The sequence below is a fragment of the Melanerpes formicivorus genome, unplaced genomic scaffold, assembly GCF_026170545.1.
Source record: "Melanerpes formicivorus ecotype bairdi unplaced genomic scaffold, bMelFor1.0.p_v2 SCAF_15, whole genome shotgun sequence".
NCBI lineage: Eukaryota > Metazoa > Chordata > Aves > Piciformes > Picidae > Melanerpes > Melanerpes formicivorus.
Window position 1 is genome coordinate 7,439,137 of NW_027142367.1, and position 14,795 is coordinate 7,453,931.

The 14,795-nt window shown below is 44.3% G+C and overlaps 1 protein-coding gene across 3 annotated transcripts in view; it reads left to right on the forward strand.

The window, feature by feature from the left end:
* The window catches only part of RIPOR2 (RHO family interacting cell polarization regulator 2), a 73,217-nt gene that overhangs the window by 26,830 nt on the left and 31,592 nt on the right, over positions 1-14,795 (forward strand). For 2 of the 3 annotated variants that reach the window (XM_068147533.1, XM_068147535.1), the window contains exons 2-7: positions 7,754-7,880; positions 9,096-9,251; positions 9,871-9,949; positions 10,630-10,653; positions 11,680-11,733; positions 14,555-14,704. In XM_068147533.1, coding sequence (XP_068003634.1) covers positions 7,754-7,880; positions 9,096-9,251; positions 9,871-9,949; positions 10,630-10,653; positions 11,680-11,733; positions 14,555-14,704 — 590 coding nt within the window. Of the gene's footprint in view, positions 1-6,445; positions 6,761-7,753; positions 7,881-9,095; positions 9,252-9,870; positions 9,950-10,629; positions 10,654-11,679; positions 11,734-14,554; positions 14,705-14,795 lie in introns of those variants that run through there. The other variant, XM_068147534.1, reaches the window with a different exon arrangement.

Consider the following 14,795-nt stretch of genomic DNA (forward strand, 5'->3'; position numbering starts at 1 on the left):
GTGTAAAACAAATGTTGGAGCTGAAAAAAAAAAGAGGTCAGCTCCCAGGAACCCATCTGTCATGCACAGGAGCCATTTAGGATCAAATTTATTTCCCCCTAACTTATTACAGTGTAGTAACTCATTTGCATTTCCCTCTTCTTATGTTGTCAGCACATGCTAAACCAGCGGTAAGGAGTGATGCTGTAGGTGTTTCTCTGAGGATGAGGTTAAGCAGAGGAATGGTAGTGTGTGGTTTTCAGTCAAGGGAAAACACATCTTGGGCATGTGTCAAGGTCTATGGTGAAAGAGTGGCTACAAAAAGGGCAGGAAGAAAGCTGACTGTGGGACTAGACAGAAGGAGTACTGCTTTTACCTTAGCTACCACCACTCATCATTCCTGTGCTAGTGAATTGAAGCCAGACATGTTCTAAAATAGAAATAAAAGATGGAAGTCAAAAAACTCCACACCGCCTTTGGCACCTAGGCTGAAATGAAGAATAGCTCTATAGATTCAGCAAACATAGGTTATATTGTGGTGGCAACATCAGGTATCGGGTCCTGTACATGTACAGTTTGCATGTTCTTTACCATTTTGCAATTGACCTGGTTTGTTAGATTCTTTTCTTCCTATTGCTTTTTGGTTTATGTACTTCATCCAGTTTGGGTAGGAGGAGCAGAACAAACATCATGAGCTGTTCCAGATGGTAGACAATTTGTGTTTCTGCTCAGGGTGTCTAGTAATGAGCTAGCAAATACTATAGCATTTGAGATGAAAATGTCCTTCCATACAGCATAAGAAATGTACTTATGGAAATGAGGCCATAAAGTACAAGCTTTGTAACTAGCATCAGTCTTGGGAAAAACATTATTTGAAGCAAAAGCTAAAATTTGGTATGGAAATACCTGAGGCTAACACTTTGGTTTTATTAGAAACAGGTAAAAGTGTGTTGTGCTCACTTGCAGGGATTTCTGCATGACAAAGTGAAGCTCTCAGCTATGGGCTGAAGTAGAGCTATAAAAGATGCATGAGTTACATAAACACTTCTTTGTGTATTGTAAAAACTGAATCCACCCAAACCGAAGGCACTGAAATACAAATAACAAAGGAAAGAATCACTTCAGGCATCACTGATGCAGATACAGCCATCAGTGAAAAGTGAGCATGAGCCTTCACAGAGATCCTGCTAGATAGCTGATGGTGAGGCTTTGATGTCCATGGTGAGGGAGGAGACTCACCACAGGCTGCAAGTGAAGGCAGGATGAGGTATAGTGGGTTAAACTAAGATTCTTGTGGATGCAAGAGAAGGGGCAGAAGTTTGCCTCTTTGTGATGGGGCAGGAATGTGTGGCTCCTAACATCTTTGATGCCCACCCAAGCATGGCCCGGGTGCTCTCACATATGCTGTATGAAAGAGGGGCTGCTGTCCTGGCTATGGCTCTTTCTCTGTGCAATAATGCTCTCTGCAGCCATGCTGGTAAGCCCATGTGGCTTTTTTTCTGTACACTAAAATTAACATTTGAAGCTCACAGATCTTCTGGCCTTTCACTGGCTGATGTAGGCTTGGGAAGTGTGCTTGTCAGTATAACCATATGCTGCTATTTCGGAACTTCTCTTAGCCTTGGACTTTAATGGAACAAATGCACATGATTTTGTTCTGGCAACCAAGAATAGTTCTTCAGATGGAGCTCACATGTCTCTACAAGTCTGGCAAATGCTACCCTGCACAAGGAAGGAGCAGCCCAATCACTGAGAGCATACCATGGAAGTCGTAATTCAACTAATCGGATCACCAGCACAAGACTCCCTTCTGCAGGTGCTTCTAGGAGATCCTAGCCCAGAGAAATGCTCCTGAGACATCCAGGAATGTCTCTTAGTCTGTGCACTAATGTCTAAAAGTTTTTGTCCTAAAAGTGTAAAAACTCTTGGGCTAGAATTAAATTTCTTGTGAAAGTTTTTACAGTGCTCCTGAGCGCTCTTACCCATATATTATTGTCAGGTTTGTATACTAAGGAAACATCCACAAGAATGTCTGCATTCTCACCCAAGGTACATACCTCTATGCCTTTTGGAGTCTAGGAAACATGGAAACCATAAATTCCAGGTGGGTTATTTGGACTACTGGCCACACTGGCTTCGTATTGCCAAGGTGATTCAATTAAGTAAGTAGGAAGAATATGGAAAATAAATATTAAAATGACTAGACTTTTGGCTACAAAAGTAAGCAACACCAACTGGAGGTGTACTGAATGAGCTTAGCATTGAACTGAGCCTGAGTAAGTTCAGAATTGAATTGTGTTCTTTGGGGTTATGAGTGCAAAGCAGAACAAATTGGCTAGCTGAGAGGGGGCCATGACTTTTAGGGTATAATCAGTTTCTTCCCTTGCTGGATTTATTTTTTTGGAGCTGCACAGTGCTAAATGTGAGTTTACTGCAAGTGCAAGTTTTCATCTTATTAAGCTGGCCAGCTAGTCTGATAAGCAGAACATAGACCTTGACATAAACAAGAAACGAACATCATCTGTTCTTTCAATTGTTCAAAAATAAAGCAGCTTATTTGTTAGACCAGCCCCAGGTTTGCAGATAAGAGACATTCCTAGCATGCAAACAGGAGCAGTTGACATCCATAGCTATCCACACATAACCTCTCATCTTACCTTAACCTAAATAATAACCAGCAATTTTTAATGAACAGCCTGCCGAGCACCAATCAGCCAAAAGGAACATACAAACCATCTCACTGTAGGGACTGCAGCTCCTTAGATCCCCAGGTGGACCTTGAAACATGTCACACACGCAAAAAAAAATCATAAAGGAACAAAGGACTATCAAGGTTCTTCTCATGGAGTCCTACCCCACATACCCATTTAATCAAAGATTACACATACATGAAAATGTCCTTGAAGCCTCTATTCCAGAGCTGCAGACAGCTCCCTAGCACCCTACAAGCAAACTCTAGACCCAGAGCTACAACCATAGCTGCTACAAGGAGGAAAAAAAGAGGAATCAAAGGCACCATCACCACTGGCATATTTTTTGCAGTTTTATATGGTGACTAGTACATGTGTAGCAAAACTGACTCCTCCTCATCATGTGGTGAATAAAAAATAGTCTCCAGATCAGTCCTGGGGAAAAAGCAAACAAAAAGGGCCTGTGCAAAAGTCAGTCTAGATTTAGCAAATGTGTTTCTTAGCTTGGTTTGAAGTCCACGCTGTTTATCAAGTGTTTTGGCATTACGGGAGATGGAGGTTCCTGCTGGAGATGATGAAGAGAGGGCAGCTCTGTGAAGTGATGGACTCAATAGTCCCTTCCCCTCTCATTAGCTCAGGCTCAGCTGTTTCCCTGTTTCCAGACTGAAAGAAGAGCTGAGAGAGGGGACTTTCATTTCCCTGGGGACCAACATCCTCAATTATCTGCCGTTCCCTGCTGCAGGCTGTCAGTGAATAGGGCGTAGAAAGAGAACTGATGGGACTTCACCTTATCCCTCTGCTCACTGATGGCCTCATCATTCAACTGCCATGCACTTAGCAGGGGTAGTACTAATTATATTAATTATGCTCCCACACAGCACGTGCTTATATTAGCAGCAGCCTTTTAAAATGAGGCAGCAATGGTTCATTAGGTATATAGATTTAGAAATGTAAGTGTACTCATTGCCTCCACTGCTGAGGTGGATCTCTTGAATCTCAAAAGCAGTTAATACCATTTTAGATGTGCAGTATGCTTTACATTGAGAGAAAAATGTATACTGTGTCGAGAAGACAGCAGCAATTTGTCACATAACCACTAAATACAGACTTAGAAACTTGATCACTAAATTGGAGTACCACCAAAACTCCCTCAGTAGTGCTCAGCTGTGGGGTTACTGGTCAGGTCAGCAGGAGATCTGTGTTAGTCCTAGTGGGCTGAGCCTCACTGAAATGATGCCAGTGACTGCATTATGTGCATAATCAGAATACAACTGTGTTAGTAAATTCTGAGGAAGGACCATATTCCCTGGACTCTAAAAGGCACATTCAGCTGATGGCACAGAGACCTGTGCATGGCTTAAGAGTCAGGAAAATAAATCTGCCTTTACAAAGCATATTACAATAATGTGATGAATGCTCATCACTCAGAGTGTATTTGCTAGGTGTAGGTATCATAAATAATCCATTGATGCAGTGCTCATATGCAGCCACTGTGTATGAGAATCTGGGCTAAGGGGCTGCCGCTGCTAGGTAGAGTTGGTGTGATACTGTAAGGTCAGTTGGAAGTATCTGAGAGGTCAGCAATACAAGTTTAAATCTTAAGAACAGATTGTATTTGTACTGTAGAGTCAACCTCTAACCTGACAAACCAAAAAGAACTTGAGATTTCATTAGTCTCACTTTGTTACTTCTTGTTATCACAGTTTTCTCCTGTATAGAAAGAAATGAAACATACATTAACCACCGATATTATATATAATGCCTATTGAGAGAGCACAAACCTGCCTGGGCTCTGAGTTTTGGCCATTTTGTGCAAAAACAAAGCATAGTTCCAGGTAGATCTTCACTCTGCATTGCAATTGCACTCTTTCTGTGCTTCCTTCTGATATCTTGAGGAGAATCTTACCTACCAAAGCATTGCAAACCCATCTGAGTGCTTGAGAAAAACAAAGAAAATGAATAACTGAACTCCTTTTCCAAAAATATTAAGGTTTTCATTTCTCCAAAAGAGAAGAAAATGGAAACATTTCAAGTGTGTCTGCACACATTCGCCCATGGACACACAGATTTTATTCAGGGCGAAACTCATCCATCTTTCCTGCACATTAATACAGAAGATAGTCATTGTGCGGAAGATGTTAGCATTTTGACAAGAGTTTTGAATCTGAAATGATTACAGTTTTATAGCTAATGCGGTCATGATTAGCCCCCAACTTCAAGTTCAGTTTTATTCTTCTTGTTTTATGAGGCATGGCTGATGTTTGTGCAGTTAAATCTCCTCCAACTGTCAGTGTTGCTTAGCTTCTACCCTCACAGGTTTCCAGATGCACAGGGGGTGTGTTAATCATCCTGTCAAACGATGCAAGTGCTGAACACTTGCAAGGGATTTTCTACTCCTTGGACCCACATTTTAATGCAAATCTTTGCTTGTAGATGGGAGCACACAGCATGCAGCCTAACCATCTTAAGGTTATTTGCAAAAACCAAAGGGAACTTGCTCTGCAGACCCCCCAGAGTACTGTGTTCAGATTGTTTCCCCTTTGTCCTTCAGGAGCTGGTTCTCAGTGGAGTTTGAACTGCTAGATATTGGCTGGCATGAGCAGACACTGTAAGATGGTACAGTGGGATATGAGTTTTGAGCCTGAAAGCTGCAAAGCAGCTTCTGCCAAGTGCTGGTATCAGCAACCCTGAGCAGAGCTCAGCCCTGTGGAGGTGTGCTGGGAGCATTGAGGAGTTAGGGGTGAGTGCAGGGCCAAATTTGGGCTCTCATTGGCCAAAAATTCAAGTATCTCTATCTGTGGCTGGAACATGGAGATGTTTAAGAAACATGTGGATATGGCACTTCAGGACATGGTTTAATGGCCATAATAGTCTTAGGTTGATGGTTGGACTCAGTGATCTTAGAGGACTTTTCCAACTGAAACCATTCTATGATACTATGCTTATGCCTGTGTGAGTTAGCCAAAGCACATCCTCACTAGTTTCTCCTGACCCTGCAAGGAGCAGCAGCTTCTGAGCTTCTCTTCCCTCTCCACTCCCACCCTCTCCTCCATCTCTCCTGGCCATGGGTTTCTGTCCAGCATGGTTGCTTATGACCCTAGTCTGCTCGAGAGCAACTTCAGTGTCCAAAAGGTTTATCCTTGCTGTGATCAAACTGTCTCAGCCCCAAGCTGTATCTGGGCTTGGCCAGGGATTTGAACAGTGGAGCACTGCTGTCTACTGGCCCCAGCACAGGAGAAAGCTGGCCTTAATTGCAGCCCAGTTGGTATCTCAGAGGGCTGTCCAGTCACAGGGGGCAGCCCTCACTTCCAAAACAGAAAGATGTACACTGTTTTGGTTGTGCATTAGAGAAAAGTTCACATTACCAGTAGCACTGGTAATGCTGGGACTGAAGAAGTGTTTCTGGGAGAGCTCAGAAATATTCCTGACAAAGCAGCTGCTCAGGCTATGCAGTCCTCTCCATGGAGAAGCAGCAGCCAAAGTATTTGTCCATCTGGACTTTACAAATTAAATGTAACTGGAGGGCGCACAGTATTTCCCCATGTATTTGCTTTCCCCAGTGAGTGTTTGCTGTGAAGGCACCATGTAGCTCTGCTGTTTATCTTCAATAAATTCATCTGATTGTGAAGGATTACATTGCAAATATCTGGCCTTCACAAGTGGCTATTTTTTTTGGGCAATTGTGATCATTCTTCATCTGTGGGGGTGAGAGGATCGTTTAAACTCACTGCTACCCCTGTGGGCCAGGGATGCCTCCAAGCAGCTCCAGCCATGCGATCCTGATTCAGTGCCACACTCACTACTTGGCCCAGCTGTTGGATGGAAAGGGAGTGAGGGTATAGGGGCCAGTTTTAAAATAGATTCTTTTTTTTTCCTTAATCTTTCTAATATTTTGTCAGGTTTTCTCAATCCATTTCACAGTGCCGCTATGCTGGCACCCCAGGAAGGAAGGAGATGGTGAAAGGATGGGAAGCTGGTCCCTGGCAGCACCTGAGGACCAGTGTCCTCTTCCCCAGCACACCCCTTCACATCCTGCTCCCTGCTCTGCTGCTCAGCTCAGCTTCTCCTGATGCTCCTCAGACAGTTTCTTGGTGAGGCCATTCATCTCACTAAAGCAACACAAAACCAAGGCAAATATGAAAGTCTCTTTCGTTCTCAGTTGAGGGCAGTGAGATTCAGGGTCAGGATGCAGAAAACAGTGGAGTAAGAGGGAAAGGAAGAGGGAGACATCCCTCACTTCCCTCATGGCAGCAGCAAGCCTATGGAGCTGATGAGAGCCAAGGCACTTGTTTGTTATTTCTATACAGGCAGATTGAAACCACTTCCAGTTTGGTGCAGTTGCCAAGTTGGGCATTGGAAATGAGCACACACAGAGCAAGTGCTTCCTCCTGGGATGCTGAGTACCCCTAAACACATGAAAAGCAGCGCTTGCAGTGCCTGGAGCTTTACTTGCCTCTTGTTGTGGCAGAGAGCATCCCTCTCTGATCATGGCATGCCGTGGATGCGCACACATCCACCACATCTTCCTTCTCAGCAGCTGGGTGGGAACAGCCACAGGGAGAATGAACAAGGATCAAAAGGGAGCTGCAGGACTTGATTCATGCTGAACAAATCCTTTAAAAAAAATGTATTATATGTAACAACACTCTGCAGTGATAGTGAGTGCCCCCTAAGAGCTCCACACACTTCCAAAATAATCTCCAGGCCGCCCTGGTGTAGCAGATAGTATCATAGTATCATGGGGACACCAGGGCTGGGGCAGGAGCATGCTGCGTATGGCAGAAATCAGGCATGGTGCTGAGATTGCCAAGCTGAGGCATCTGGTTTCTAGTCCCACATCCAGACCCAATTTGTGTCTTTGACACATTTTCAGTAGGCTCTGGACCGTGTCAGAAGTGAAAATAGGACTATTTTATTTCTGAGGTGGGACGATGTGGCAATGCAAACAGATTTATGTCCTGAGTCACAGCTTCTCCTGAGGTTCATTAACCTCTTACCATTCCTGATGGACACCAGGCAGTTCTGACCTCACTTCCTTCTTCTTGCCCTCTATTGTCACTGACCTGCTTTCTATTGCTTTTCAGGAATATCTTCCAGGCTCCCTGAAATCATGTCAATAGGATCACATTCATTCTCTCCAGGAGGTCCTAATGGGATTATTAGAAGTCAGTCCTTCGCTGGCTTCAGCGGGCTTCAAGAGAGACGCTCCAGGCAAGTGCTATGCTCTTTAAAGGGAGTGTCCAAATCGGATCCTAAGGGAGGGTGACAGTGGAAAAGAGGAGAGGGCTGCCTTCTCTCTGATTGCAGAAGAAAGTTGTCCAGCCTGAAATCTCTCTCTCATGCTTGTATAATTAAGCTGTTGCCCTTTACCTGAGCTACCAAGTGTCTGTTTGCCTCTCCCCCATTACTGCAGGGCTCCCTCACATGCCTCAGAGCTGTGAGAGAATTTCAGGGAACCGTTTTAATTTACTAACTTACACAGTGATCTTTTCAACGTGTGAAATATGCAGGAACATGATACAGGTCCCCAGTTTAAGACTTGCTACCTAAAAGACAGTTTTCTTATTGCCATGTTGCTGTGAATTCAGGACAACTCCATTTCCCTGACAGGGCTGCCATCATGTCCTGCTGGAAGCAGCAGAGCTTAGCTGCAGAGTCTTTCCTGGCCCTTTCTATAGGCAGGATGTTGAGCTTCAAGCCCTAAGGCACTTACCAAAGTCATCGAGTCCCTGATGTCCCCGGAGGCTACTTCACAATTAATTTTAACTTGTGTAAAGTCTCCAAGTGCCTGACCATGAGTTAGCAATTGAGGAGGAAAAGCAGACAAAGGGATGCCTGCCACCATCAGCTTGTGTCAGTGATGGTTGTTAGATGCTGACCTACCACCAGCAGTCACCAAAGAGGCAGCACAACTATGTGCAGCACAACCAACCTCCCTTTGCCATACAGAGCTACCTATGGTCCATGCTCAAGACCAGCAGTATGATGCTGTCCTCCACATGGTCTTAACCAAGGCCCAGTCTTCTTTAGGAGCCTCCAGGCTTTATGCCTGTGATTATCTGGGCTCCCCTTTGTTTTTAGCAGCTGAACGTAGCTCAGCCCTTTTATGGCTGTGGCTGAGCAACGTGATGCAGGGCAGGCACTGTGTATGACAGAGAAGCGTCTGATGAACCTCAGACTCGCTCTGGTGTTTCCAGACCAGCGTTTGTATCTCAGGAAGGCAACCGGCACATCAAAAGCTGGCAGCGTGTGTTCCAGGCTGCTCAGACCTCTCAACCTGTAAACAAATGCAGTCCTTTAACTGGCAGGCACAGAACTGGATTTGTTTCTGCAAGCAGAGATAATATCAGATTTCTTCGAGATATGGTCCTTTGAGATCGTTATGATTTATGGGGGGGTTCCTTCTCTTTAATGTTCATTTTGCAGGTGTAACTCCTTTATTGAAAATTCCTCTGCCCTCAAGAAGCCCCAAGCAAAGGTGAAGAAAATGCATAATTTGGGCCATAAGAACAGCACCACGTCCAAAGAGCCCCAGCCTAAAAGGATGGAAGAGGTCTACCGAGCCCTGAAGAGTGGCCTGGAGTAAGAAACTTTGTCCTGTTTGTTGATTGAATCTTTCTGTGACAATTTAGAGCCTAGAGAAATGTATCACAAGAACAGACATCCTTAATCATAACAGAGGAAAATATATCTCTTGAAGCCTGGATTGTAAGTCAGAATCTGAAATAATTGTGTGGGAAATAGGGCTGAATTCCATTTCCACTCCAACTGCTAGAAAAGCTCCCAAAAGCTGTGATTTCAACATTTTTTTTCCTCATAAATTTCCTGGAGCCCTATCAGAGGCTTGTATTGCCTTTAAGATAACGTCTCAGATGATAACAGAGCTTTTACCAGCCAGATACAAGGGCAGCGACTGGAAGGCACCAGCCCATAAACTAAGCAGCAGATTAACTGACTTGAAACTGGTTGTTCAGCGTAAGGAGAACGCTGAGCTCTTACACACAGCTAAGTAAGCAGCTCCTGTTTACTCTCCAGAAGGCAGCAGGGAGCTGTTTTTAGGACAGATCAACATAAATGAGTTTTTGTCTGAAAACACATCCAGCGAGCTGTTTGTTGGGCAGACTTTCTTTTAGGACAGTCAGCAGCTGCCTTGTTGTGCATAGCAGAGCTCATGTGTCCCTTCTCTGGTTTGCATTTTCAGTGAGTATCTGGAAGTTCACCAGGCAGAGCTGGATAAGTTGACTGCTCAGTTAAAAGACATGAAAAGAAACTCACGCCTGGTACGTGTCATGCTTTTTTGTTGTGTGGATGCACAGTAACCTTCTCCAGGTGCTGGAACAGCCAGGGAGTGGGAGTAGGATATAGGGAATTTGCACTGATGATCTTCTGGACCTGTTGGAATAAGTCCAGAGGAGAGCCATGAAGATGATCAGGGGACTGCAGCGCCTCTCCTAGAAGAAGCAGCCAAGAGAGTGGGGGTTGTTCACCCTAGAAAAGAGAAGGCTCTGGGGAGATCTTAGTGTGACCTTTCTGTACTGAAAGGGGGCCTGTAAGAAAGATAGGGAGGGGCTTTTTACAGGGGTATGTAATGATAGGGCATGGGGTCATGGCTTTAATTTGAAAGAGGGTAGATTTAGATTAGATGTAAGGAAGAAATTCTTCACAGTGAGTGTGGTGAGACACTGGAACAGGTTGCACAGAGAGGTGGTAGACACTCCATCTCCAGAAATGTTCAAGGTCAGGTTGGGTAGAGCTCTGAGCAACCTGGTCTGGTGGAAAGTGTTCCTGCCCATGGCAGGAGTGTTTGACTAGATGTCCTTTAAAGGTCCCTTCCAACCCAAACCATTCTGTGTTTCTTCCAGCCCTGGTCATCTTGTGATTTCTGAGGAGTGACAAAACATAACTTTCTCGTGATCCTGTTGCGTTGCAAAATTAATCAGTTTCATGTTTTCTGTTGCAGGGAGTCCTGTACGATTTAGATAAGGTATGTTGCTCCCTTTGGTTTTGCAAGGAAGCATTAGCATTTGTATGGTCTGTGTAGCTGGCATGGGAAGCCTTTCTCAGCCAGTTCTACTACCCAGCCCAACATCGTTGAGGGAGAAGTGACCTGAAAATTTGTGCTTGCAAAGGAAGGTGTCCTGCTCCTCTTGGCTTCCCAGGAGCTCTGGTTCTTTCCAGACATCTCCACCAGCTGTGCTCACTAATGTGGCATCAAACTTAACCCATCAGTCCTTTCCTGGGGTCTGTCAACTTAAACTGGCTCTGGGATGGGTACAGGGAAAGAGGCAGACCTCTGCCAGAGCAGGAGGGAAGCAGAGGAGCAAGACCTCCTATTTCTGTCAGCTGCCAGCCCTTAAATCCAACACCTTGTACAACTTTGCCCAGCCAGCTCCACCAGGTGGGAGGCTGTCAGGACTGACTGTGGGACCTGGGTCAAGCCCCAGCCCACCCCAGCTCCTGCAAGTTATGGGGATGGAAAAAAAATGAAAAATTCGAATTATTTTTCCCTGTGTTTGGGTGAAACAAAAATAAAGCTTTCAAAACTGCTTCCTGAACAAGACTGACTTTTTTTCAGTCAAAATACAAAGCTTGGGTCTGCTGGCAAAAGCAGTTTGCTAAGCAAGAGACTGGATTTTGAAACACAAAACCCGACCAACTTTAATGTAGGTTTTCAAAGCACTGTAAATACTGTATTTTGGACTAAAAAAGTTCTGGGTTTTGTGTTGCTTGTTTGATTTTTATAAGAATTCAAAAAGTGGGGAAATCCCATCAGAGAAAAACTCTTCTTTGTTTAAAAAAATGTTAGTTCCAGAAGTCGGTGCGCGCTATTTCCAGCAGCAGATTAATGGTAGTAAGGTGGGATGCCTTATTCCAGATTCATGGGCAACAAAGCCCTTGTCTGTTTGAAGGAGTTGTTTCTGGGATTCATGGGGACTAGCAGAGCTCGTGTAGCAGTGTCTTAGTGATTTATTTAAATGTGCCTCACCTTCTGCCTCTTCATCTCCTTCAGCAAATCAAAGCGGTCGAAAGATACATGAGAAGGCTGGAGTTCCACATTAGCAAGGTAATGAGTGCTCCTATCAGCTTTCCTCTGCATCTGCTCCTATGTTATTAGGCAAAGAAGCCCTTGGCCTCCTGCTACCCCTCTGCTCCATGGTGGCTGCCTAGATGAAGCCTCTCCCAGATTAAGTATTTTTGCTGTGAAGGGCTGGTGGCCAGAGCCAAAGAAAGGCTTTCCACGTGGTTTGTAGCCCACAAGGTCTAGCTGTGCCCCCAAGACACACCCGCCTGCTTTTAGGTACAGAGAGAGCATAGGGTCAGGTACTTGCTAGAAAAAAATTAGCTCATTACATGCTTGTTATTCAAGTGTAGGTAGAAAGGGAGTTACATCTGAAAGTGATTTAATTCAGCAGTTGTTTCTACCCATACGCAGCAGCTAGACTGGATTTATTCCTAGATTTCGCTGATGACACTTTTGTTGTGTGTTTTGGGGCCCACATGCACTTGATTACATTGGTGGGGATATTCAGTAGAGGTACTTATGATTTATATTAATACATTTTAGAGCTGGACAAGATCCATGGTGTGTGTTCTCTTAGGTATAAACATATCGGCTAGCAATTAGTTGCTTTTCTGAGCCTGACAAAAGAATGAATTATTTTTGAGGGATGAAATGTCTTTTGAGAGTCTTTTGAAAAGCATTTGCACAGCTTGAAGGGCTCCAATTATGACAACCCATCCAAACCTTTTAATTTCAGTCTTCTCTTATTCTTGGAGCTCAGGGGGAGGGGGGAAAAAAATCATAAGGCAACTGAAATTTTGTTCCCCAAACCACTCTCTTGCTGGCAACATGAATGGTAAAATTAGTGCTTAAAGAACATTTCCATTCAAGTCCTTCCCACTCGAACTTGTTCAGAGCTGATGGTTCCTGGGACTATAATAGGACTGAAAAGCAAGAGGGTAATGCTGGTCAGTATTACTCAGGCTTGCCGAGTCCATTAGTTCGTTCTTGTAACCCACAGCAACAGAGACAAAAGGAACAGAGCTGTGCTATGTTCAAGCTTAACAGCCCAGGCAGGTAAAGAAACGTTGTTTCTATGACAGAAAAGGTCTTTTTCAGCTGTGCCAAATCAGGGCAGCAGTAATGCCTTCTGCCACCTACCCACCACTGCTCCATACTGGAAGCAGAGTAAGGAAAATGGGATGCACAGCAGCAGCTCCCTTGTATTTGGTTGGGGCAGGTGGGCCATGCTCGAATGGACAGGGGCAGGACATCAGTCCTGGGTTAATGCTTCCCCCTCATGGCAGAAGAAAATAGCAAGTGGCAGCTATTTATAGTAGCTGTCTTTAGCTTGCTGACTTGCAAGAAAAATAGGAGTGGCTGTGACTCCCAAGAAGATTACTTTGTGAATTCAAAATAGCAAAATTGCTACCTGTGTCTCCATTTCACTCTACTAAACTCTTTCACTTTGCAGAACAGCCCCCGTTCTGGCTAGAGATCCTTCAAGTCAGGGGCTTCAGCCATCAGGAATTCAATCTAGCATTGGTAAAATTCGACCCAAGGCTTTGAAGCTGTCAGGAAGACCAATCCCATTCCAAACAAATAAGCAACAGCACTTTTTGTTGGAGGTTAAGCAGGCTTGGAAAATGGGATTTGGAACTTGCCTGGATTGACACATCAGGCTTATCTCCAATGCCGCAACACAAAGTCATAGATTGAGAAAGCCAAGGCACCGGATGCTTTCACAGAGAGAAATTCTGCTGTAAAAGTTTACTGCTGAGCAAGAAGCACCATCGGGCACCAGGAGATTGCTTGATGTCAGACATAAAAAAGCAAAAAAAATAATCTAGGTAAAAAATAAATATCATCCTGTCTTAGCAGGAACTTTAGAAACAGAAGGAAGAGACAGCCTAATCTATTCCTTCTTCTCACCCTGATCAGGTTAGAAAACCCACATCTCCTGTATCTAGCAGCTTAAGTTTATACAAATGTATATATCACTATATATATCACTGTAGACTCCTACTGAACAGCTCAGATGGAGTAAATGTTTACTCAGTGCAGGCATCAGAGGGGAAAAGGAAACCACAGCATGATGCACACATAAATCCATGGCATACTGAAGCTAGATCCAGGTGAGACTTTGAGCAGTGTGTGACTAGGTTTTGCCAAATTGTCAGAATGCCTTAGAAATGTTGGGTGCCTAAGCCATGCCAAAGGGGTTTAAGAAGATGACTAAGAAATTAGGTGGATGCTTCAGGGGGTGATGTGACATCATCTGTCATCATCTGAAGCCCTTTACTTCTGCTATGTAACTATGACTCCCAGTTTCTGAAAGATGGATAGTGAGAATTAATAATAAAATCACTTCCTGCTTCCAATACTACCTATTAGTCAAAGATTGCACAGCCTTGATCCATGGCTGAAATTCACAATACCGAAGACATTGCTGGCCCTATTAAACGTGCCTGTTAAATGTCCCCTTTGGCCATGTGGATGTTGCAGCTGCATTTAAAAGAGGTCTTCCACATCCATACCTCTGAGAAGCTTGCTGCATGCCTGCCCTACTATTAGGAGTGTAATTAGCCCAGACCGGGGGGGGAAGGAGCAGCAATGGTTAAAGCCACACAGGGCAAACAGGTGAATTACTGGCAGCATCTAGTGTTGCTGTAATGAGACTTTTACAGTGGAAGTTATTTTTATCTTGTGATTCTTTTTTGTAGACGGTAACAGTATCACAGCGTCGTTTGCTCAGCCCTCCATTGGATCTAACAGTTTGACTGAGTTTCCTTGTAATGCAAATGACCTTTTTTGTTGCTGTTGTTGAACTTATTTTGTTGGATTTTCTACTGCCTTTTGTATTCACCTTCCTTGTTCCCACCAGGTGGATGAGCTTTATGAAGCCTACTGTATTCAAAGACGTCTCTGCGATGGTGCCAGCAAAATGAAGCAAGCCTTTGCCATGTCTCCTGCCAGCAAAGCAGCTCGAGAGAGTTTAACTGAAATCAACCGGAGTTACAAGGAGTACACAGAGGTACATCCTCATCCATCTAGTCTTCCACTTTTGCACTGCATGAAGGCCATAGAACTTTGTCATTCCGTCAGGGAGAATTCCACCCAAAGAA